This window comes from Photinus pyralis, unplaced genomic scaffold (assembly GCF_008802855.1).
Source record: "Photinus pyralis isolate 1611_PpyrPB1 unplaced genomic scaffold, Ppyr1.3 Ppyr1.4_LG10, whole genome shotgun sequence".
Taxonomy (NCBI): domain Eukaryota; kingdom Metazoa; phylum Arthropoda; class Insecta; order Coleoptera; family Lampyridae; genus Photinus; species Photinus pyralis.
This window is the reverse complement of record NW_022170250.1, coordinates 9,751,632-9,776,503: the sequence shown is the minus strand read 5'-3', so window position 1 is coordinate 9,776,503 and position 24,872 is coordinate 9,751,632. Positions and strand designations below refer to the sequence as shown.

General features: G+C 37.9%; 3 protein-coding genes across 3 annotated transcripts; 1 reads left to right on the top strand and 2 right to left on the bottom strand.

Annotated features, from left to right (window-relative positions):
• Positions 1-2,083: 2,083 nt before the first annotated feature.
• Positions 2,084-4,472, top strand: LOC116161338 (ubiquitin carboxyl-terminal hydrolase MINDY-3 homolog). The gene is made up of 6 exons (XM_031474664.1): positions 2,084-2,293; positions 2,344-2,480; positions 2,527-2,986; positions 3,677-3,814; positions 3,866-4,025; positions 4,070-4,472. The coding sequence occupies exons 1-6, from the start codon at positions 2,188-2,190 to the stop codon at positions 4,374-4,376; spliced, it is 1,308 nt and encodes a 435-aa protein (XP_031330524.1). The 5' UTR covers positions 2,084-2,187; the 3' UTR covers positions 4,377-4,472.
• Positions 4,473-16,226: 11,754 nt separating this feature from the next.
• Positions 16,227-16,889, bottom strand: LOC116161719. The gene is made up of 3 exons (XM_031475174.1): positions 16,731-16,889; positions 16,509-16,685; positions 16,227-16,463 (listed from the first exon to the last, which is right to left on the bottom strand). Exons 1-3 carry the CDS (start codon positions 16,789-16,791, stop codon positions 16,288-16,290), a joined length of 414 nt encoding a protein of 137 aa, XP_031331034.1. The 5' UTR covers positions 16,792-16,889; the 3' UTR covers positions 16,227-16,287.
• Positions 16,890-22,908: 6,019 nt separating this feature from the next.
• LOC116162158 (trypsin inhibitor-like) lies at positions 22,909-23,457 on the bottom strand. Its single transcript, XM_031475706.1, has 2 exons — positions 23,209-23,457; positions 22,909-23,157 (listed from the first exon to the last, which is right to left on the bottom strand). Exons 1-2 carry the CDS (start codon positions 23,267-23,269, stop codon positions 22,982-22,984), a joined length of 237 nt encoding a protein of 78 aa, XP_031331566.1. The 5' UTR covers positions 23,270-23,457; the 3' UTR covers positions 22,909-22,981.
• Between the last annotated feature and the right edge of the window lie 1,415 nt (positions 23,458-24,872).

Genomic DNA, 24,872 nt, shown 5'->3' with positions numbered 1-24,872 from the left:
GTGATAAGCGTTTCATTAGGTGACAAGACAACTACTAACATAATTCTCTTAAAAATTGTATCAGGGTCACAGAAACTACATGCTTCTGTTCCCGGAATTCAGATTTCTTAAAAAAAATCGTGTAGGTATTAGAATTTCAGACAATAACTAAGTTCCAAAATTGATTAGGGCACATTTCTTACAGGTTAGATTAATTCTTCTCTAGAACTGCAAAGTATTGTTATAAAACAAATTGATCGTGCAATTATTATGAGTATTATGATCATAGGCGCACACGTTTTTATTTTTATGATTCTGATGTACCTACTAAGTTTACAAAAATGCAAGCTCCTGTTCTCTTGGTATCAATTTGTTTACAAAAAATCTCTGTGCCGGGGTCACAGAAACGCGTGACGCTGTATAAGGTATTAATTCAATGGTATTAGGCTGCACGTTTTGATAAGTTATATTTTTCTAGTAGTTCCGGAAACAGATTCTGTTCTCCTGATACACATTTCTCTTGAAAATTGTACTAAAGTAATAGAGGTCGTTCAGATTCAAATGTATGTATCATGAGTACAGATTAGGAACCCAGCTCACAATTCATTGTATCAGGATCTCAGTAAGATTACTATTTTTTATACAAATCTGAAAAATGATCGTGGAACTGCAAACTCAAGTATTCCTGATTGAAACCTCTTTTAAAAATGCATGTTTCATGATCAAAGAGAAGTTGTGCTCTAAATTTTTAAGCCTGCGGGGTGTTTGGGTTTCTAATGCAAGATCTTTTGAGAGAAATTTGTATTAGAAGTCCATGCCTATTTTTTTCCAAAAAAAGTAAACCTTGTCTCAAAAAGATAACATTTTGAGAAAGTGTGACCTAATAATTATTGCTCCTTTTACGTATGTGTTCCTAACAGGGCAGTTTTAGTAGAGTAGAATTTATCAGGAGTACAGGAACTTCTACTTTTATGACTTGGCACAACAATCTTTAAATGAGTTAATGTGTGAGGGGAACCGAATCAGAGATCCTGATACATTTTGGATAAAGGTCTATTATGAGAACATTCGTGTACGTTTTTGTGATCCTGATATAGAAATCGTTCGCAACATTTGAACAGTCTAGGAACCTTGTGTGCCAGAAGAACATAATATATGTAAGATGGTGCTACAGTTTTTACAGCCAATCGATTTTGAAACCAACATCTTGTGTTTTTGTGTCCTTGAAACAGTAATACTTGTATCAGAAGAACAGAATAAGCTTGGGCTTCTGTGACTCTAATACTACTAATCAAGACTAGGATAAATTGCACAGCACTTTTCTGTGATCCTAATATAAGCATGTTTAGAAAAAAAAATCGAACCCAAATAGGAACTCTTTTTCAAAAAAATTTCTACCAAGCGCTTCTGATGTTCTCCTGATTTTCAACAAACATCCATAAATTCTATAGTTTTGATAAAACATCTATTCAAAAAACGATATTAGGAACACAGATACACCCTACAAAGTGGTACATGACCTGCTTATGTTTTTCGCCTGAAAGTGTCTATGTAAAAACGTAAACTTATTGGGAGACACCATTTCACAAATTGTGCTCTTCTTATAACCGTTTACCTTAAATGTTGACACAAGCTCCTATTCTCCTAATTAAAGTTTATGATTCAAACATTGCTGTAATAGTATCGCAGACATTCATGAAGCCGTAGAATGTATATGTTCTCCTCATACAAGATTCATCCATAATTTGGATTAGAATTTGTTCTTCTATAACAAATACCAGGACACCATCTCGACTAATTATGCTTTCCTGCTACAGTTTTTCTTTGACAATTGTTTAAAGGCTACAGGAATACCAATTCCTGTACTCCTAATCCAACGTATATTTAGATCAAAGATAAAAGAGGCCTTATAACTTTTGTTATCCGGATTTTCCGTGTCCGGTTTTCGTACGATTAATGTAGATTGTAGGATATGATATTAGGAGATCAGAATATTATTTTTAGGTTACAGGTAAAACCAAGCAGCAAATGCGATCATTTGGTAGGACATGGCAACATCGCATAAACAAAATGTCGGTTGGTACACCTGTAATAAATTCTCGCGTCAACGTCAAATCATTATATGCGTCAAATGGGGTAACCTAAAAATCAAATTGTACAAAATACAACAAAATTTGGATTTTGATTTAGTTAGAATTAATTTTTATAATGGATGATAATTTGTTGTCGAAGACAGATCAGGAATTAACGGGAATAAGGCAATTGCTGTGGGGCTCCAACATCAAGCAGGACATTTTCAAACGCTGGTCGCAGGGTAGGCCCTTACTGTTTTCATTTCAAAACTCTTTCACCCCTCTCTTGTAGGGTTTTATTTTAGTGCAAACGAGAAAAGCGCGCTGGAACAAGCGGAGGGAGGACCATGTGCGATCATCGCACCGATACAAGCATTTATTTTAAAAAAACTTTTAACCGACTATAATGGAATGTCATTTCGTTACACCGTGAGTCTGCCGCCTGCTTTCGAGTAATCTAATACTCACGTTGCAGGTGGCCGAGGAGGTACAGCGCAAAGTTCTCGTAAACGCACTCTGCGAAATTCTACAACAGTGTTCCCTAGGCAGTTACTACATAGTTCATTTAAGAAATCGCGACGTAGCTTTAGATAGTAGCGGACCATCGTTAGTAAACGGCGACGATACCAATTCGGAGTCAGATGCCAAAGTTTTCCACGACAATTTAAAAATTCGCCTATGTCCGTTGATGGAGGACGTTCGAAAGTATTATAACGAAAATATTCATACACTTAACGCTCAATTCGGAGTTTTATTATTTCTATATTCTGTGATAGCAACGAAAGGCTTGGAGTCCGTTAGGTCGGAGTGCGACACGACGGATCCGCTCATAGACGAGACGTACGGCTACGGAAGTCAGAGTCTTATTAATCTTATGATTACGGGGAAGGCTGTCACGTACGTTTGGGATAATTTTCAAGATGTCGGAGGCCTTAGTAAGTAATTGCCTTTGTATACGAGGTGTTTGATCATTTAAAGCTTAAGGGAGCGAGTTATGTACAGAGTGAGGCAACATAGTCAAAATATTTTGAATCCTCCAAGTGTCTCTAGTAGTATAATTGTGTGGTATATGGGGTGAGGTAACAAAAATGAAGTAGACTCGTTTTTATTTGAGGGTAGGGGTATGAAAGATCCTCTCTGTTGAATTTTAATGGCAAACAGACCCATTTTTCTCTTATTTCCATCACTAAAAACACATAATTTGAAGCTCCAAGGTGTCTTTAACAATGAAACTGTGTAGTATACAGGATGAGGCAAAACTCATTTCGTAATTCTGTGACTAGAAACAAAAAGGGGGGAACTTTTTTGTACTGTACATGTATGCTATACACAGGGTGAGGCAACAAAACTCAAATTTGAAAAATGTCCAGAATACTCTTGTTTATGTTATTATCGAACGGAGAATTTGGCCGTTAGACATAAAAGAAGTATCTCATACTTCCCCCTTCCTCTTATTTCCGCTTCATCACGCCTTTTTCCCAATATTTCGTTTGTTATGATGATTATTTAGAACTTTTACGTATCATTTATAGAAACAAAAAAGAAAGGCCCCGATATAGTTCCTTGTGGTACACCACAGCTACTATCTACTTTGTACAACTGCAACCGCATTTTTTTACTTACAGAACTGAAAGGACTGGACAAGCAGAGCGAAATCGGATTTATAACTTTAATGGAACACCTGAGGTACTGCACGGTCGGTTCGTTCTACAAAAATCCGACCCACCCGATCTGGGTGTTGGGCTCGGAGACGCACTTAACAGGTATGTTGTCTGTCGTATTCGACGCTCACGACTCGAACTCGCGTTTTCCAGTGCTGTTCAGTGACGAAAAATCGCTCGTCAGTCCGGAAACTAAGAGTGAGGAGGCACGACGCGTCTTCAAAAGCTACGATCCGGACGGAAACAACTTCATTAGTGTCTCCAGTCTGCGCGACGTCCTCTCTGCCTTATCCCTCGTTAGCGACCAAGAATAGTAGGTACCCACCCCCAGTAACAATTTCACACCCCCTTTTTCAGTGTCGACATCATGACAAAGAAATTAGATTCGGAAAACCTAGGCATTATTCTACTGAACGCGTTTATGGACGAATTCTTCCCCAAGGAGGAGTCCTCGGTTCCCGACATGTTCCAGCTCATCCACTACAACGGGCTGGCGCGCAGCAACGTCACCAAGCAGGTTCAGTACCACTACGGATCCGCCATACTGTTGGAATCCGATCTGAAGTCGATTAACGACTCGGACCCCATGCTGACCTGCCTGCAGACCAAGTGGCCGAACGTCGAGGTCCAGTGGTGCGACAACATAACGCCCTCGTTAAATTGATCTGCGAACCTTAAGATTGTACAAATGATTTTGTTAATATTGATTTGTTGAACAAAAAAAAAAGAGAAAAGGTCTAAATAAACTCATCTTCACATACATTTCCTTGTATAAATAATAGTGGCTGAATATTTATTTATTTATTAATATTTTTTTACAAATTTATCGCTTGTAAATTATTTATTGAAGGAGACTTTTTAATGTAAATAAAGTTTCTTTGCGTAAGGTTGTTTGAAGAACATTTACTCTGTATTTTAGGAAAATAAACATTTTTATTGTTGCTTGTGTTTTCCAAAATTTAATTTTTGCGCCATTTTGGACATGGAGATGTCATGATATAATTCCAGACAATTGATGAAAAATACTGTATTTCGCGTTTAGTTACATTAGTAGTTGTTTGCGCCGTTTTGTTGCAATCGATCTTTTAATATTGGTAGCAATAATGAAGGCGTCGGGGTGTGACGACCCAATCGCCCATCACATTTAGTGATGCAATCAGTCACGATGAGCAGGTGTATGTAACAACAACGTGGTAACTCAACAACACGTAGTAAATCATACTTAATCGTAATTAAATTTTATTTTATTAGTAGCAGACCCCGCGAACTTCATACCGCGTATGGGAAATCTCGTCTACTTTATATTATGGGACATACGCAAATATACAAAAAAAATCATAAAAATCGGTCGGGCCGTTTCGAAGTAGTTCGCCCACAAACATTTCTATATACATGACTTACGATCGGTTTAGGAGCCGCCTACCTCGTGTGCCCGGCGGACTATATAATAGCATAGCGGTATAACATAGGCTTTACGTCCTAGTAAATATACAAAAAAAAATTCATAAAAATCGGTCGGACGGTTTCGAAGTAGTTCGGCCACAAAAATCTCTTTTTATTGAACTTACGCTCGGTTTCGGCGGCTGCGCCGCCTTACCTCGCGCACCCAACGGACTATATAATAACATAGCGGTATAACATAGACTTTACGACTTCATAAATATACAAAAAGATTCATAAAAATCGGTCGGGCCGTTTCGAAGTAGTTCGGCTACAAACATTTCTATATATGAGATTTACGCTCGGTTTCGGCGGCTGCGCCGCCTTACCTCGTACGCTCGGAGGACTATATAATAGCATAGCGGTATAACATAGGCTTTACGTCCTAGTAAATATACAAAAAAAAATTCATAAAAATCGGTTGGGCCGTTTCGAAGTAGTTCGGCTACAAACATTTCTATATATGTGATTTACGCTCGGTTTCGGCGGCTGCGCCGCCTTACCTCGTACGCCCGGAGGACTATATAATAGCATAGCGGTATAACATAGGCTTTACGTCCTAGTAAATATACAAAAAAAATTCATAAAAATCGGTCGGACCGTTTCGAAGTAGTTCGGCCACAAAAATCTCTTTTTATTGAACTTACGCTCGGTTTCGGCGGCTGCGCCGCCTTACCTCGTACGCCCGGAGAACTATATAATAGCATAGCGGTATAACATAGGCTTTACGTCCTAGTAAATATACAAAAAAAATTCATAAAAATCGGTCGGGCCGTTTCGAAGTAGTTCGGCCACAAAAATCTCTTTTTATTGAACTTACGCTCGGTTTCGGCGGCTGCGCCGCCTTACCTCGTACGCCCCAGGACTATATAATAGCATAGCGGTATAACATAGGCTTTACGTCCTAGTAAATATACAAAAAAAAATTCATAAAAATCGGTCGGACCGTTTCGAAGTAGTTCGGCCACAAAAATCCCTTTTTATTGAATTTACGCTCGGTTTCGGCGGCTGCGCCGCCTTACCTCGTACGCCCAGAGGACTATATAATAGCATAGCGGTATAACATAGGCTTTACGTCCTAGTAAATATACAAAAAAAATTCATAAAAATCGGTCGGACCGTTTCGAAGTAGTTCGGCCACAAAAATCCCTTTTTATTGAACTTACGCTCGGTTTCGGCGGCTGCGCCGCCTTACCTCGTACGCCCAGAGGACTATATAATAGCATAGCGGTATAACATAGGCTTTACGTCCTAGTAAATATACAAAAAAAATTCATAAAAATCGGTCGGGCCGTTTCGAAGTAGTTCGGCCACAAAAATCTCTTTTTATTGAACTTACGCTCGGTTTCGGCGGCTGCGCCGCCTTACCTCGTACGCCCGGAGAACTATATAATAGCATAGCGGTATAACATAGGCTTTACGTCCTAGTAAATATACAAAAAAAAATTCATAAAAATCGGTCGGACCGTTTCGAAGTAGTTCGGCCACAAAAATCCCTTTTTATTGAATTTACGCTCGGTTTCGGCGGCTGCGCCGCCTTACCTCGTACGCCCAGAGGACTATATAATAGCATAGCGGTATAACATAGGCTTTACGTCCTAGTAAATATACAAAAAAAAATTCATAAAAATCGGTCGGACCGTTTCGAAGTAGTTCGGCCACAAAAATCCCTTTTTATTGAACTTACGCTCGGTTTCGGCGGCTGCGCCGCCTTACCTCGTACGCCCAGAGGACTATATAATAGCATAGCGGTATAACATAGGCTTTACGTCCTAGTAAATATACAAAAAAAATTCATAAAAATCGGTCGGGCCGTTTCGAAGTAGTTCGGCCACAAAAATCTCTTTTTATTGAACTTACGCTCGGTTTCGGCGGCTGCGCCGCCTTACCTCGTACGCACCCAACGGACTATATAATAACATAGCGGTATAACATAGGCTTTACGTCCTAGTAAATATACAAAAAAAAATTCATAAAAATCGGTCGGACCGTTTCGAAGTAGTTCGGCCACAAAAATCTCTTTTTATTGAACTTACGCTCGGTTTCGGCGGCTGCGCCGCCTTACCTCGTACGCCCGGAGGACTATATAATAGCATAGCGGTATAACATAGGCTTTACGTCCTAGTAAATATACAAAAAAAATTCATAAAAATCGGTCGGGCCGTTTCGAAGTAGTTCGGCTACAAACATCTCTTTTTATTGAGACTTACGCTCGGTTTCGGCGGCTGCGCCGCCTTACCTCGTACGCCCGGAGGACTATATAATAGCATAGCGGTATAACATAGGCTTTACGTCCTAGTAAATATACAAAAAAAATTCATAAAAATCGGTCGGACCGTTTCGAAGTAGTTCGGCCACAAAAATCTCTTTTTATTGGACTTACGCTCGGTTTCGGCGGCTGCGCCGCCTTACCTCGCGCACCCGGCCACTATATAATAGCATAGCGGTATCACATAGACTTTATGACCTAGTAAATCACACAAAATTGGGTGAGGATTCGTTTACCATTTCTTCAAAACTTGGCGTTTTAGCTTTGGGAGGTTATTTGTTCAACTTTATCTCTTTTCAGTTCAAGAGCTTCGAATGCGTTTGCAAGGTTATAGGCATTTGCAAGGTCACTCGATTTTTCAAGGTTAATTTGTTTTTCGATTGCATTGGCAAAATCATCTACCCAATTGCACTGTAAAGTGGGTATTCGGCTGTCTAAAGACGCGTTAACGTTAACGTGTTATCCTAAAGTGTTCAAAATTATAGTGTCATTATTATTGCAAGACCAATATTGTGCAAACTTTGAAAAAATTAAGGATTTCTTCAGAAACAACAGCTAGGAAAACTTAAACACAGAACCTTTTTTGCTGTGCTTCAATGGTTTACTTTTTCTTCTGTGTACAATTTGAAATGCATAATTTGTCATGTTTTGAAGGTTTGCAATATGGTGTCTTTCTTTTATCTCTATTTCTCTATTTTCACTTCATGAGGTTTCATCCTCAATTATATAGTTCATTAATTGGTATGTGCAATAATAGTAATAATAGTCACAAATTGGCCCGATTCTCAGTTTTGCGAATTCATCTCGTTCGAGATCGTGTTTGTCTATTGGAAAGGTCTGAGAGTTCCTTAATAAACTATGACGGAGTGGACTGAATTTATGCCGGACTCGCATTTGACTCGCTCGGTATTGGTATAGCCTTTCATTAAAAACAGTCCACCTAAGGCCGCGCTTACGCCGAGTTCGATATACTTTTGGCCCACCCTTGCATAATTTTTGAAAGAGCAATCAGATTGACCCTTCCGATAGATAAAATACTTACGATATTCAGAACTCTTTCGGCATTAGTACCTATACTTTTTCATTAAACAGAGTAGAAGGCGAGTTCGGCATAAATTTGGCCCACCCCTGTCCCCTGTATAGTTTTTCAAAGAGCTATCAGAATGACCTTTCCGATAATATAGATTTACACCGAGCTCGCCTCCGTATAACTATTTCTTAAATTAATAATAAAAATTCAAACAATACAAATTTGGCCATATAAGGCCATACCTCTGCATAATTTCTGAAAGAGCTGTCAGAATGACCTTTCCAATAGGTAAAGAACCATCGATGTCGAACTCCCCTCTTCCGCTCTGCTCGTCATTGTTAGGTATAACCATTTATGTATCAAATTAATAATAAAAAATTCAAACACTACAAGTTTGGCTACTTAAGGTCACACTTACCAATGGCGGGTGAGCCGAAGGAGAGTTCGGATAATTTCGGCCAACCCCTGCATAGTTTTTTAAGGAGCTATCAGAATGGCCTTTCCCATGTAAAACACGATCTATACCGAACTCGGCAGTTGTATAGCCATGTATTTAAAATGCATACAGTATAAATTTGGCCACTTAAGGCTGCACCTACGAATATCAAGCGAGCCGAGGGTTAATAAGTTAAATAAAGATTTTTCTCATTTTCTCGAAAGCGAATCGACTAATTTTAAACAATCAAACTTCAAAATAAAGGACTTCGAAAGACCTTTCAAACAAGCTATTACTCTTTCGTGTGGAGACGATTGAAAAGGCTCTTGGAAAGCAAACATTTGGTACAGTAAAGGTTCTTATGAAAGGCTATTAAAGTATATTGATAAAATAACTCAAAAGCTCTTGAACACTTTGAAGGGTGATTACATTTGGAAAGGTTTATGCTGCCATCTGCCGACGGTCAAACAATTTTATTCTATTCTGGCTGGCAGCCAACGGTTTCCAAGCTCGTACAAAAATCGATGTTTGAAAAGTTCAGCTATCGGTTGATAGAGGGCGATCCATTACCGCCAACCTGATTCTGTCCAATGAGAAAAGGATAATTAAAGAAAAATAGTGAGATATTAAGTCAAAGTCGAGAGAAATGTAGGTTTGGTATGTTATAAAAATATTTGTATTAATATATACAAGAAGTAGGAATTTGAGCTATTTTATATCATTATAAGAGCTTGGAGCCGTAGTGGCGGCTACACGGTGAGTCCCATTTGTTAGCGGTCTGTCGCTGTGGGTGGTAATCCTCCAACCGCCTTTTGTTTTAACTGTCCTAGCGGTTTGCTACTACCATCTCGGGGAACGCGCGCGCGTTTTTTTGTTGTTGTTTAATAAGCATTCGAAACGCTTGCATAATGAATTCGCGATCTCTGGGAATTGACCAATTTCGGATCCCTTTCTCCGACGATGGTCACCTTTGACCTTGTTGGCAAACTCACGAGTGACAACGCGGTGGGTCCCTTAATCGGTACAATTGCTAAAGAGGCGACCCGTTTTTCCGTAACGTGTCAATTCCTCTTCGGGGCAGATGATGTAATGGTAGATTGGCGTTCTTTCAATTAACTGACGACGTGAGAAACGTCTGCTTTTGGTGAGGAGATGTGTCGACAAGTCGTGCTTAATCATTCGCCTCCATGAGTGACAGAATAAAGAATATTTTTGACGCACTAATAAAACAACTTTTTGTGAAGATGTTTTTACAGTTATTTTACTTCTGTCTTTATGAGGAACCCTTTACACCATCTGAATTTAAGATTCCTATAGAAATACCGTTCCTTATCTGTAATTACATCAGGAAAATACGTTTGGTACAAGAAATGTAGTATTGCAACCTTTCAATTATCAGATCTCTTTGGATTTCAGAGCACTTAAACTCTTTACAGTTGCCAGCGCCATTAAAGTCTCAATGTTTCCGATCTTCTAAAGTCTTCAAGGCTTTCAGAGAATGCTTCGAAAGTTGACTTAAGTACAGCTTTCTGAGTCTGACTTCAGAACCAGAAAGATTCAGAGTTGGAGGCGGCTCTTGTGTTTTCTAGAGTTGCATGACAGTTTAAGAGAGTCAAGGGGGTAGGTTTTAAGAAAACTTAAAAATGAAGGTGTTATCAGAAAACGTGAGTTTCAAGGGAGCTTCAAAAGTATTTCAAAGAAGTGATCGGAGGGTTGTACGGGGTCAAATAATTCGTTCATGAAAGTTTCACGAGACTATTATTATGGTTTCAAAATTTATAATTATTATAGTGTTTCAAGAGATTTTTAATTGTAAAAAAAATTGTTTGTAATAAATAAAAAAAAAATAGGGAGGAGTGGCCCAAATGAATGCCGAACTCGCGTTGGACTCGCTCATTTGTGTCATAGATCGTGTTTATCTATTATTAAGGTACATTGCTTCTTAAAAGAGTCTTCTAGAGAATTTTTACCGTAATTTTTACAGTTTTTGAGTGTTATTATTACTCTTTGAAAGAATTTAATGTTCCTTAAACTCTCATAGCCTTTCAAAGGGATCCCTCAAAGTACGAACATTTAGGAGCCTGTAACGTCACCAAATGTTTTCTTTCCAAGACATTTCAATCGTTTCCAAACAAAAGAGCTACTAGATGAATCTATCTGATTTTACTACTAATTTCTGAAGATTAAAGCATCTTTTAAGATTTAAGTGCGTTTAAAAGTTTTGGAGAGTTTTGTGACTTGTGAGTCACTAACAATTTCTGAAGCACTCCAAAGGACACCAAGAGGCATTCAAAGCTCATGGAGTAACTTTCAAAGCAGAAGAGTGTTTTAAAAACACTTGTTTTGTATACCAAATTTGGTTCCAATCGGTTCAGTCGTTTAGCCGGAAATGAGAGTACAGACGGACCGACATCATCAAGATTTTGTTTGATTCGCATTCCTGGTTTTTCAAAACGAGTATTTCCGTAAAAAAAGTGGGGGATCATTTTTTATCCCAATCCCTTACTAACGTGCGGGGGGTAAAAAGTAGGCGAGAGTGGGTTAAATTTATGCCGCATTCGTAGGCGCCCCTTAAAATGGCCAATTATTCTTTCCGAGATAATTTTTTTTCGGGGCTCAAAAAAAGGCAGTGTATAACCTTCCTTTTTTCCCAAAGTCGACTGCACTAAAATTTCTCGGGAACACACTTTTTCTTATTAATTTTGGTGCGTAGAATCCAAAACAATTTGTACTTTTTCGATCGGACTTCTCAATCAAAAGTTATAGACTAGAAACCAATTTCGAAAGAAAATTCAAAGGGCTGTAGCTTTTGAACTAGTAGCCCAATCTTGGAACTGTTTGAAATTATGGATTCTACAGGCCACATTCTATAAGAAAATTTTTTTCCGGGTCGATCTGAGACAATTTTTTTTTCGGGGCTCAAAAAAGGCATGTGTAAAACCTTCCTTTTTTACCAAAAATCGACTGCACCAAAATTTCTCGGGAAGACACTTTTTCTTATTAATTTTGGTGCGTAGAATCCAAAACAATTTGTACTTTTTCGATCGGACTTCTCAATCAAAAGTTATAGACTAGAAACCAATTTCGAAAATAAATTCAAAGGGCTGTAACTTTTGAACTAGTAGCCCAATCATGGAACTGTTTGAAATTATCGATTCTACAGGCCACATTCTATAAGAAAATTTTTTTTCCGGGGCGATCTGAGACAATTTTTTTTTCGGGCCCAAAAAAAGGCAGTGTAAAACCTTCCTTTTTTACCAAAATCGACTGCACCAAAATTTCTCGGGAAGACACTTTTTCTTATTAATTTTGGTGCGTAGAATCCAAAACAATTCGTACTTTTTCGATGGGACTTCTCAATCAAAAGTTATAGACTAGAAACCAATTTCGAAAAAAAATTCAAAGGGCTGTAACTTTTGAACTAGTAGCCCAATCTTGGAACTGTTTGAAAATATGGATTCTACAGGCCACATTCCATAAGAAAATTTTTTTCCGGGTCGATCTGAGACAATTTTTTTTTCGGGGCTCAAAAAAAGGCAGTGTACCTTCCTTTTTTACCAAAAATCGACTACACCAAAATTTCTCGGGAAAACACTTTTTCTTATTAATTTGGGTGCGTAGAATCCAAAACAATTCGTACTTTTTCGATCAGACTTCTCAATCAAAAGTTATAGACTAGAAACCAATTTCGAAAAAAATTCAAAGGGCTGTAACTTTTGAACTAGTAGCCCAATCTTGGAACTGTTTGAAATTATGGATTCTACAGGTCACATTCTATAAGAAAATTTTTTTTCCGGGGCGATCTGAGACAATTTTTTTTTCGGGGCTCAAAAGAGGGCAGTGTAAAACCTTCCTTTTTTATCAAAAATCGACTGAACCAAAATTTCTCGGGAAGATACTTTTTCTTATTAATTTTGGTGCGTAGAATCCAAAACAGTTTGTACTTTTTCGATCGGACTTCTCAATCAAAAGTTATAGACTAGAAACCAACTTCGAAAAAAATTCAAAGGGCTGTAACTTTTGAACTAGTAGCCCAATCTTGGAACTGTTTGAAATTATGGATTTTACAGGCCACATTCTATAAGAAGATTTTTTTTCCGGGGCGATCTGAGACAATTTTTTTTTCGGGGCTCAAAAAAAGGCAGTGTAAAACCTTCCTTTTTTATCAAAAATCGACTGAACCAAAATTTCTCGGGAAGACACTTTTTCTTATTAATTTTGGTGCGTAGAATCCAAAACAATTTGTACTTTTTCGATCGGACTTCTCAATCAAAAGTTATAGACTAGAAACCAATTTCGAAAATAAATTCAAAGGGCTGTAACTTTTGAACTAGTAGCCCAATCTTGGAACTGTTTGAAAGTATGGATTCTACAGGCCAAATTCTATAAGAAAATTTTTTTCCGGATCGATCTGAGACAATTTTTTTTCCGGGGCTCAAAAAAGGGCAGTGTATAACCTTCCTTTTTTAACCAAAAATCGACTACACCAACATTTCTCGGGAAACACTTTTTCTTATTAATTTGGGTGCGTAGAATCCAAATCAATTCGTACTTTTTCGATCAGACTTCTCAATCAAAAGTTATAGACTAGAACCCAATTTCGAAAAAAAATTCAAAGGGCTGTAACTTTTGAACTAGTAGCCCAATCTTGGAACTGTTTGAAATTATGGATTCTACAGGCCACATTCTATAAGAAACATTTTTTTCCGGGTCGTTCTGAGACAATTTTTTTTTCGGGCCTCAAAAAAGGCAGTGTACAACCTTCCTTTTTTACCAAAAATCGACTACACCAAAATTTCTCGGGAATACACTTTTTCTTATTAATTTGGGTGCGTAGAATCCAAATCAATTCGTACTTTTTCGATCAGACTTCTCAATCAAAAGTTATAGACTAGAAACCAATTTCTAAAAAAATTTCAAAGGCTGTAACTTTTGGAACCTAGTAGCCCAATCTTGGGAACTGTTTGAAATTATGGATTCTACAGGTCACATTCTATAAGAAAAATTTTTTTCCGGGTCGATCTGAGACAATTTTTTTTGAGGGCCTCAAAAAAAGGCAGTGTAAACCTTCCTTTTTTACCAAAAATCGACTGCACCAAAATTTCTCGGGAAAACACTTTTTCTTATTAATTTTGGTGCGTAGCATCCAAAACAATTCGTACTTTTTCGATCAGACTTCTCAATCAAAGGTTATAGACTAGAAACCAATTTCGAAAGAAAATTCAAAGGGCTGTAACTTTTGAACTAGTAGCCCAATCTTGGAACTGTTTGAAATTCTGGATTCCACAGACCATTTTCTATAAGAAAAATTTTTTTCCGGGTCGATCTGAGGCAATTTTTTTTCGGGTCTCAAAAAAGCAGTGTATAACCTTCTTTTTTTTACCAAAAATCGACTGCACCAAAATTTCTCGGGAAAACACTTTTTCTTATTAATTTTGGTGCGTAGAATCCAAAACAATTCGTACTTTTTCGATCAGACTTCTCAATCAAAAGTTATAGACTAGAAACCAATTTCGAAAGAAAATTCAAAGGGCTGTAACTTTTGAACTAGTAGCCCAATCTTGGAACTGTTTGAAATTATGGATTCTACAGGCCACATTCTATAAGAAAATTTTTTTTTCCGTAGAATCCAAAACAATTTGTACTTTTTCGATCAGACTTCTCAATCAAAAGTTATAGACTAGAAACCAATTTCGAAAAAAAATGTAATGGGCCGGAACTTTTGAACTAGTAGCCTAATCTTGGAACTGTTTGAAATTATGGATTCTACAGGCCCCATTCTATAAGAAAATGTTTTTTCCGGGGCGATCTGAGACAATTTTTTTTTCGGGGCTCAAAAAAAGGCAGTGTAAAACCTTCCTTTTTTATCAAAAATCGACTGAACCAAAATTTCTCGGGAAGATACTTTTTCTTATTAATTTTGGTGCGTAGAATCCAAAACAATTTGTACTTTTTCGATCGGACTTCTCAATCAAAAGTTATAGACTAGAAACCAATTTCGAAAAAAAATTCAAAGGGCCGTAACTTTTGAACTAGTAGCCCAATCTTGGTACTGTTTGAAATTATCGATTCTACAGGCCACATTCTATAAGAAAATTGTTTTTCCGGGGCGATCTGAGACAATTTTTTTTTCGGGGCTCAAAAAAAGGCAGTGTAAAACCTTCCTTTTTTCCCCAAAATCGACTGCACCAAAATTTCTCGGGAAGACACTTTTTTTTATTACTTTTGGTGCGTAGAATCCAAAACAATTTGTACTTTTTCGATGGGACTTCTCAATCAAAAGTTATGCTTCGGCATGATCGTGATCTGTCAATTGGAAAGGTACATTCTAATAGCTCCTTAAAAAAACTAGCGAAGGGTGGGGTGGGCTGGATTTATGCCGAACTCGCCTTCGGCTCGCTCGGCATTCGTAGATGCCAATTTAGTAGCCAATTATGTACCTATTTCTTGACTGTTTCGTTAATTTAATGAATGGATACACCAATGCCGAGCGAGCCTAAGGTGAGTTCGGCATAGCTCGTGATTTGTCAATTGGAAGGGTACATTCTAATAGCTCCTTAAAAAAAACTAGACAAGGGTGGTGTGGGCCGTAGTCTTCCCAAAGGATTCTTCACAAAACGTTATTCACAGGGTCTTCCCAACATTATGACTTATCTTTTCCTTGTAAAAAGTCTCTCTCAATTATTTTCTGGAAATTTTCTCCTCTACTAATCTTCCGTTTCGCCACCTTTTCGATAAACTCCCAAAAGCTACTTGAAATGTAGAAATATTCTCGAAATCATTTTGGAAGCTTGCGTCCTCCTCAAATCCTACGGAAATCTACCCAAACTCCCCCCGAGGTATTTTAAGAACTTCCTCTACGAAATGATACAGGGAGAACATTTTATCTATAGAACACTTTTGTCTTCTATACAATTTTTTTTTTAAAAACTATGGTGTCCGAAATATAGACAGTTTTCTACCAATTTATTTTTTTATATGTACTTTAAACTTATGGTCAGTGGCGTACTTCTGCAAGGTGAAGGGGGGCATATTTTTTTTAATCACAACTACTCGTTTTCGTTACATATTATGAAGGAGTACATTTTGTGGATATATCAAATTAAGGAAAAACTTTTCTTATTTGAAAACTTTGAGAATTTTCCGTTTTCAGACATAGAAGTCTCTCAAAATCCTCGTGAAGAACCTTCTTGAGGATCCCTCAAGGTTTTTTTAAAACCCTTTCAGAACTCTTATTTTTAGAGATGATTTTGATCCCTAGCAGTTAAGGGATTCCCGATCACAGTGTCAGGAAGTGGGGACGAGGAAGGTTGACGTTTCATACAATCAAAGTGGTTTCTTAAAGATTTTTCAAAAAACGAAAAACTCGACTTTATTATCAAGTGTCCCGTGGTCCCAAATTATTTCGGACAGTCGTGTTCCTTGATGCATTTATTGTGAGTCTTGTCCCTGACGAACCCTTCGTGGCATCGACAAGCCATGTGAGGGGCGGCTGCGCAGCGCGGAAGAACTTTAGGTTGCGCGCATGTCGGTTCGCATCCGATCGTCTGGATGTAGCTCTCGTTGTCACCGCATCCTGTAAAGTCACGTCAGGCTCTGGTCGAGACCTTGCCAGACTCACCTTTGTTTGGGCAGTCCTCCACTTTGACACATGCGTTCTTGCTCTTGTCCCTCACGAAGTGTGGCAGACATTTGCATCCCAATTGGGGAGCGGTAGCGCAGAGGGCGGTAATTTTGGGAGTTTCGCAGGTGGGTTCGCATCCTACGTGTTCTTCGTGGACGGCGTTTGGCCCGCAGTCTGGAAACGATCGTCAACACCAAGAAGGACGGAAGCGTAACTCACCTTCAGCCAAAATGGCTTGGACCAGGCAAACGATGACACTGACAATAACAATACGAGACATCTTGGCTCACTGTTCTTGGAACTTCTTGGCGGTTGTTTTTATACTAACGCACGAGATAAAAACAAGCAGTAAAATTACCTATAAGACGATAAGAGGTTGACCTTTGTCCATTATGCTGTAATGTGTCATTATTTCAACCCAACAACTAATTATCGATCAAAAATTCAAGGTTAAAGGTTCAAGATGTGGTCATTGTTTACTCTTTTGGTTTCCTATTTCCAAGATTCAGAATCCAGTTTTACGGTTTTCTATTTTTGGGTTTTCTATTTTCGGTTTCCAACTTTCAGTTTTTTTGTTTTCGTGCAGAATCTCTATTTTTTAAATTCCATTATTTTTCAGATTCAAACTTATCGTCTTCTAAAGATCTTAAGGGATGGAGACGAGGTTCTTGGAAGGTCTTGGGGACCAATAAAAAGGTTCTAACGCCCATAACAACCTTTAAGGTCTATAAGGGGCTTTTGGTCTTTTTTGAAGTTCTTGGAAACTCTTGTAAACTCACAATGCCCCTTGAACCTTCTTGGGGAGATCTTACAGAGCTTCAATGGCCAATAAAGGCTATAATTTCATAAATATTTCAAAGGTGTTTCAAGGTCCGTTAAACACTATTAAGATGTGATTTTTAAAAACCTTTTATTACCATCCATGGGTCTTTAAATAGCCGTCAAAATAGAAGACTTTTGGATCCTCTTGGAAACCCTTGAAAACTCCTAAATACTCAACGATTTTTAAATGACGGTTCTCAGAGATCCTTATGCCTTTAGGAGGAAGTATCTCTATCTAGTAATCATTAACGCTTTTTATTACATTAAATGCACTTTCCAAGGCTCTAAAGGATCATTGGGGGTGTGCTAGAAACTCTTGAAAATCTTAAGAGACTCATGGAGACTATTTTAAACTTTGGAAAGCTTGTAAGGCCTCTTAAGGCCTTTCTCTAAGACTCTAAAGACACTTAGCGACACAAGGCTCTTTAAATAATTATGTTAAGCATTATTAAGTTTTTTTTTAATTACGGTTAAAGGCAAAAAGACTAATCAGTGCACTTACGTGCGTTAAAAAGCTCTTACATTTGGTCACTTCGTGTGTGTTCAAAAATGAAAACCTCCGATCTTTGTACCTGATTTAATTTTCTCTAATGCGTCAAGGGATCAGTCAGTGTTTGAAGTGTGCCCTTTACACATTAAGTTCAAAATTTCTATTAAATTTCGTGTTTCAAACCGAGAAACTTAGGAAATCTGCTTCAGAAGCGCCTAAAGCGTGTTCAAAAATGAAAACCTCCGTTCTTTGTACCTGATTTAATTTTCTTTAATGCGTCAAGGGATCAGTCAGTGCTTGAAGTCTGCCCTTTACACATTAAGTACAAAATTTCTATTAAATTTCGTGTTTCAAACCGAGAAACTTAGGAAATCTGCTTCAGAAGCGTTTAAAGCGTGTTCAAAAATGCTTTAAAAAGTCCTCCGAGTGTGCCCTTTACACATTAAGTTCAAAATTTCTATTAAATTTCGGGTTTCCAACCGAGAAACATGGGAAATCTGCTTCAGAAACGTTTAAAGCGTGTTCAAAAATGAAAACCTCCGATCTTTGTACCTGATTTAATTTTCTTTAATGCGTCAAGGGATCAGTCAGTGCTTGAAGTGTGCCCTTTACACATTAAGTTCAAAATTTCTATCAGATTTCGTGTTTCGAACCAAGAAACTTGGGGAATCTGCTTCAGAAGCGTTTAAAGCGTGTTCAAAAATGAAAACCTCCGATCTTTGTACCTGATTTAATTTTCTTTAATGCGTCAAGGGATCAGTCAGTGCTTGAAGTGTGCCCTTTACACATTAAGTTCAAAATTTCTATTAAATTTCGTGTTTCGAACCGGGAAACTTGGGAAATTTGCTTCAGAAGCGCCTAAAGCGAGTTCAAAAATGAAAACCTCCGATCTTTATACCTGATTTAACTTTCTTTAATGCGTCAAGGGATCAGTCAGTGCTTGAAGGGTGCCCTTTACGTATTAATTCAACATTTCTATTAAATTTCGTGTTTCCAACCAGGAAAATTGGGAAATCTGCTTCAGAAGCACCTAAAGCGTGTTAAAAAATGAAAACCTCCGATCTTTGTACCTGCTTTAATTTTCTTTAATGCGTCAAGAAATCAGTCAGTGCTTGAAGTGTGCCCTTTACACATTAAGTTCAAAATTTCTATTAAATTTCGGGTTTCCAACCGAGAAACATGGGAAAGCTGCTTCAGAAACGTTTAAAGCGTGTTCAAAAATGAAAACCTCCGATCTTTGTAACTGATTTAATTTTCTTTAATGCGTCAAGGGATCAGTCAGTACTTGAAGTGTGCCCTTTACACATTAAGTTCAAAATTTCTATTAAATTTCGTGTTTCCAACCGAGAAACTTGGGAAATTGCTTCAGAAGCGTTTAAAGCATGTTCAAAAATGAAAACCTCCGATCTTTGTAACTGATTTAATTTTTTTTAATGCGTCAAGGGATCAGTCAGTGCTTGAAGTGTGCCCTTTACACATTAAGTTCAAAATTTCTATCAGATTTCGTGTTTCGAACCAAGAAACTTGGGGAATCTGCTTCAGAAGCAGAAAGCAGAAAGCGTGTTCAAAAATGAAAACCTCCGCTCTTTGTACCTGATTTAATTTTCTTTAATGCGTCAAGGAATCAGTCAGTGCTTGAAGTGTGCCCTTTACACATTAAGTTCAAAATTTCTATTAAATTTCGGGTTTCCAACCGTGAAACTTGGAAAATTTGCTTCAGAAGCGTTTAAAGCGTGTTCAAAAATGAAAACCTCCGATCTTTGTACCTGATTTAATTTTCTTTAATGCGTCAAGGGATCAGTCAGTGCTTGAAGTGGGCCCTTTACACATTAAGTTCAAAATTTCTATCAGATTTCGTGTTTCGAACCAAGAAACTTGGGGAATCTGCTTCAGAAGCGTTTAAAGCGTGCTCAAAAATGAAAACCTCCGATCTTTGTACCCGATTTAATTTTCTTTAATGCGTCAAGGAATCAGTCAGTTCTTGAAGTGTGCCCTTTACACATTAAGTTCAAAATTTCTATTAAATTTCGTGTTTCGAACCGGGAAACTTGGGAAATTTGCTTCAGAAGCGCCTAAAGCGAGTTCAAAAATGAAAACCTCCGATCTTTATACCTGATTTAACTTTCTTTAATGCGTCAAGGGATCAGTCAGTGCTTGAAGGGTGCCCTTTACGTATTAATTCAACATTTCTATTAAATTTCGTGTTTCCAACCAGGAAAATTGGGAAATCTGCTTCAGAAGCACCTAAAGCGTGTTAAAAAATGAAAACCTCCGATCTTTGTACCTGATTTAATTTTCTTTAATGCGTCAAGGGATCAGTCAGTACTTGAAGTGTGCCCTTTACACATTAAGTTCAAAATTTCTATTAAATTTCGTGTTTCCAACCGAGAAACTTGGGAAATTGCTTCAGAAGCGTTTAAAGCGTGTTCAAAAATGAAAACCTCCGATCTTTGTACCTGATTTAATTTTTTTTAATGCGTCAAGGGATCAGTCAGTGCTTGAAGTGTGCCCTTTACACATTAAGTTCAAAATTTCTATCAGATTTCGTGTTTCGAACCAAGAAACTTGGGGAATCTGCTTCAGAAGCGTTTAAAGCGTGTTCAAAAATGAAAACCTCCGATCTTTGTACCTGATTTAATTTTCTTTAATGCGTCAAGAAATCAGTCAGTGCTTGAAGTGTGCCCTTTACACATTAAGTTCAAAATTTCTATTAAATTTCGTGTTTCCAACCGAGAAACTTGGGAAATCTGCTTCAGAAGCGTTTAAAGCGTGTTCAAAAATGAAAACCTCCGATCTTTGTACCTGATTTAATTTTCTTTAATGCGTCAAGGGATCAGTCAGTACTTGAAGTGTGCCCTTTACACATTAAGTTCAAAATTTCTATTAAACTTCGTGTTTCCAACCGAGAAACTTGGGAAATTGCTTCAGAAGCGTTTAAAGCGTGTTCAAAAATGAAAACCTCCGATCTTTGTACCTGATTTAATTTTTTTTAATGCGTCAAGGGATCAGTCAGTGCTTGAAGTGTGCCCTTTACACATTAAGTTCAAAATTTCTATCAGATTTCGTGTTTCGAACCAAGAAACTTGGGGAATCTGCTTCAGAAGCGTTTAAAGCGTGTTCAAAAATGAAAACCTCCGATCTTTGTACCTGATTTAATTTTCTTTAATGCGTCAAGGGATCAGTCAGTGCTTGAAGTGTGCCCTTTACACATTAAGTTCAAAATTTCTATTAAATTTCGTGTTTCCAACCGAGAAACTTGGGAAATTGCTTCAGAAGCGTTTAAAGCGTGTTCAAAAATGAAAACCTCCGATCTTTGTACCTGATTTAATTTTTTTTAATGCGTCAAGGGATCAGTCAGTGCTTGAAGTGTGCCCTTTACACATTAAGTTCAAAATTTCTATCAGATTTCGTGTTTCGAACCAAGAAACTTGGGGAATCTGCTTCAGAAGCAGAAAGCAGAAAGCGTGTTCAAAAATGAAAACCTCCGCTCTTTGTACCTGATTTAATTTTCTTTAATGCGTCAAGGAATCAGTCAGTGCTTGAAGTGTGCCCTTTACACATTAAGTTCAAAATTTCTATTAAATTTCGGGTTTCCAACCGTGAAACTTGGAAAATTTGCTTCAGAAGCGTTTAAAGCGTGTTCAAAAATGAAAACCTCCGATCTTTGTACCTGATTTAATTTTCTTTAATGCGTCAAGGGATCAGTCAGTGCTTGAAGTGGGCCCTTTACACATTAAGTTCAAAATTTCTATCAGATTTCGTGTTTCGAACCAAGAAACTTGGGGAATCTGCTTCAGAAGCGTTTAAAGCGTGCTCAAAAATGAAAACCTCCGATCTTTGTACCCGATTTAATTTTCTTTAATGCGTCAAGGAATCAGTCAGTTCTTGAAGTGTGCCCTTTACACATTAAGTTCAAAATTTCTATTAAATTTCGTGTTTCGAACCGGGAAACTTGGGAAATTTGCTTCAGAAGCGCCTAAAGCGAGTTCAAAAATGAAAACCTCCGATCTTTATACCTGATTTAACTTTCTTTAATGCGTCAAGGGATCAGTCAGTGCTTGAAGGGTGCCCTTTACGTATTAATTCAACATTTCTATTAAATTTCGTGTTTCCAACCAGGAAAATTGGGAAATCTGCTTCAGAAGCACCTAAAGCGTGTTAAAAAATGAAAACCTCCGATCTTTGTACCTGATTTAATTTTCTTTAATGCGTCAAGGGATCAGTCAGTACTTGAAGTGTGCCCTTTACACATTAAGTTCAAAGTAATAAAGCACAAGAAGAAAAGGGAGGGGAATGGAAGACGGATTAAAAAGGAAGAAAAGGAAATAAAGGGGGGGGGGGGGGAATAAAAGAAACTCTCGCGAAAAAAAGTGACGAAGAAAGAACAACAAGCAAGGATAGGAAGATAAAAGGGGAGGATATCAAAGAAATTTAGAAAAAATAGGAAAGAAAACACGAGGTGATGAAGGGAGCGAAGGTGATCTCACTCTTCTATTTCTCTATTTTTCCTTATTGTCACCAAAAACCCACAGTTGTAAGAAATAATTTAAGTATCTACAGTGGAGGAAGCGATCCTTCGCCCTTTTAGGAGAAAAGCGAAAAGAGAAAAAGAATTTTAAAAAAGTAGGAACAAAAAGGGAACAAAAGTGTGGAAGAAATAAAGACGGTTGTGACAGGGCGAGGGCAAATGAAAGCTGTCAGAAAAAGGGGGGTGGAGGGAGATAGTGGAAGGAAAATATAGAAACGAAAGCGGAAGCAAAGAGGAAAAAAGAACATGGAGCACCTAAATTATTTAATCATTTCTTCTTAATTGAGAAGTGGTGGCGATTTTTGAAGTTTCAATTTTTTGAATTAATTTTCAATTGTGAATGCGAAACGTGTTTCCAGAATTTCTAGTTTTCAAGATTTTGTGAGCTTTTTGCATTGAGTAGCTCGAAGCTCATCACCTGAGCGAAGAAGGGTCTTGGCTTGATCCAAGATCCAAGTCTTTTGTTATAGGTAATCGACCTTAGATAACTTCAGCTTAATTTGATAGCTGGTGGGCACAAGGAGTAAGGGTTATCGACTTGTTAAATAAACATCCTCGACTGTTATCAGACAAACCATCTTTACTTTTATTAAAATTCAAGTATACAAACAACTACCTTATCGATTCAATTCATTTCGGACAGTCCTCCGGCTTAATGCACGGACCTTTTGATTCCCTCCGTACGAAACCGCTGTCACATTGGCACGCCATGTGAGGGGCGGCGGCGCAGGGGAAATCAATTACGAGAAATCGGCACGAAGGCTCGCACCCGTTCGTTTGCACGTAGCTCTCGTTATCGCCACATTCTGCAAAGGAACATAGAAATTAACCCTCAAAGCGAAAAAAAAAGAACTTACGCTCGGCGGAAATGGCCTGGACTAGGAACGCTGCAACGCAGAGGATAGCAATACGGGACATTTTGGTTCTTTATGACTTAGACATTCGGCAGACGCTTTTATATAAGAAAATCAGTTGATTAAAGGTTGACCTTAGATGGCTTCAATTCAAACGGTCAATCCTTTGCAAGTATCGTTAACTCATTAGTGTTCTTCCACTGCTTTTGATTTCTATTTAATTTGATGTGTTTGTCAATTATCATTAAGAAAGGCTAATTAACGACTAATTCCGAAATAAGTGTGTTGAGAAACTTCCACGGCTATCATCTCTTGCATAAAAAAACATGTTTTTGTTTATCCCAATTCGATCCATTTACCTATCGCTTGCGTGACCTTTCGCTTTAGAATATCTCTCTGGGCGTTTGATGCCAATTTTCACGCTGAAAAATTGGAAGAAATCAAAGAAACGTACAGAGAATGTTGAAGATCTGACGTGCCCTTAGATTTAGAGAATCGGAAGAGTCTTCAAAGTCGACAGAATGTTTAAAAACTCGAAAAATTGATAGAGCGACACTTGAAGAATGCCAGAAGTAGGGAGGATTCAAAGAATCCGAAAGCATACGAAGGAGATGATGGACTTGAAGAACGAGCAAGTTTCAAAGAAATGGAAGATCAATGTATTTTCAGAATCCGCAAAACCCAAAGAATCTTTGATTAATTTGCAGGCTCCCGAGCGTCTAAAGAATCGGAAAAATTCAAAGAAGTGGAAGAACCCAAAAGGTTCAAGGAGTTCGGAAGCATACGAGGAACTCGAGGAACAAAGTGTCCTGTTACCGATTTTTAAAGGCTTCTAAAGACCCATAAAATCTTTAGTTCTTCACGGTTCTTAAAAACTTTTAGAAGGCCTTAAAGATTTTCACCCCCTCCCCTATTTTTAAAGAAATTAACTTTCTTCACTTCCTCATATTCAGGCCCCGTTTTCAATAACGCTTCCTTAAGATCTTTCTGGGTTTTTATTTGCATTTTGTTCTCTCTTCCACCATGTGCTTGCTTCAAACCCCTCTTACTACCCTCTCGTGCCTTCTTTAAATATGAGGAGTCTGTCTCAGAAAGTTTCAGGGGAGTTGCGTTAAACGTAAAATGTTAAAAAAAGGTCTCAAAGAATTTCGGAAAATTCGATGGAAAAGAGCCAGGAACTTCAGCAAAGTAAAGGAAAACCTAAAGAATTCGTCTGTTTAGTGAAAGATTTGCGTTTCATTAAAAGTTAAAAGTTTCTTTCTTTCGTGCAGTCACCTAAAATTTCATTTGGACCACCCTGCATAATTTTCCAATAGATAAAACACGATCTATGCTGCACAAACAAAACATACACGCTCTTTTACCGTCGCGAGACCGGCAGTAGCTGTTCCGTTTATTCGTCGTCTCTAGTATTTAAAGAAACACCACTTCTACCATAAAATAATTTCATTTATGAATTTTTACCCATCACAACTAGGCAACGGTAGAAACTTGTAACATTTAATAAAAAGAGAACCTTAACAAAAGGCTCAAGTGTACTACGACTGCTTGTATTTTCAACTCGAAGTATTCGGACAACACAAATTTCCAAGCTCTTTTACCGTCGCGAAACCAGCAGCAGCAGAAGTCCCGGTTACTCGTTGTTGCACCAAACATCTTCACTTCTT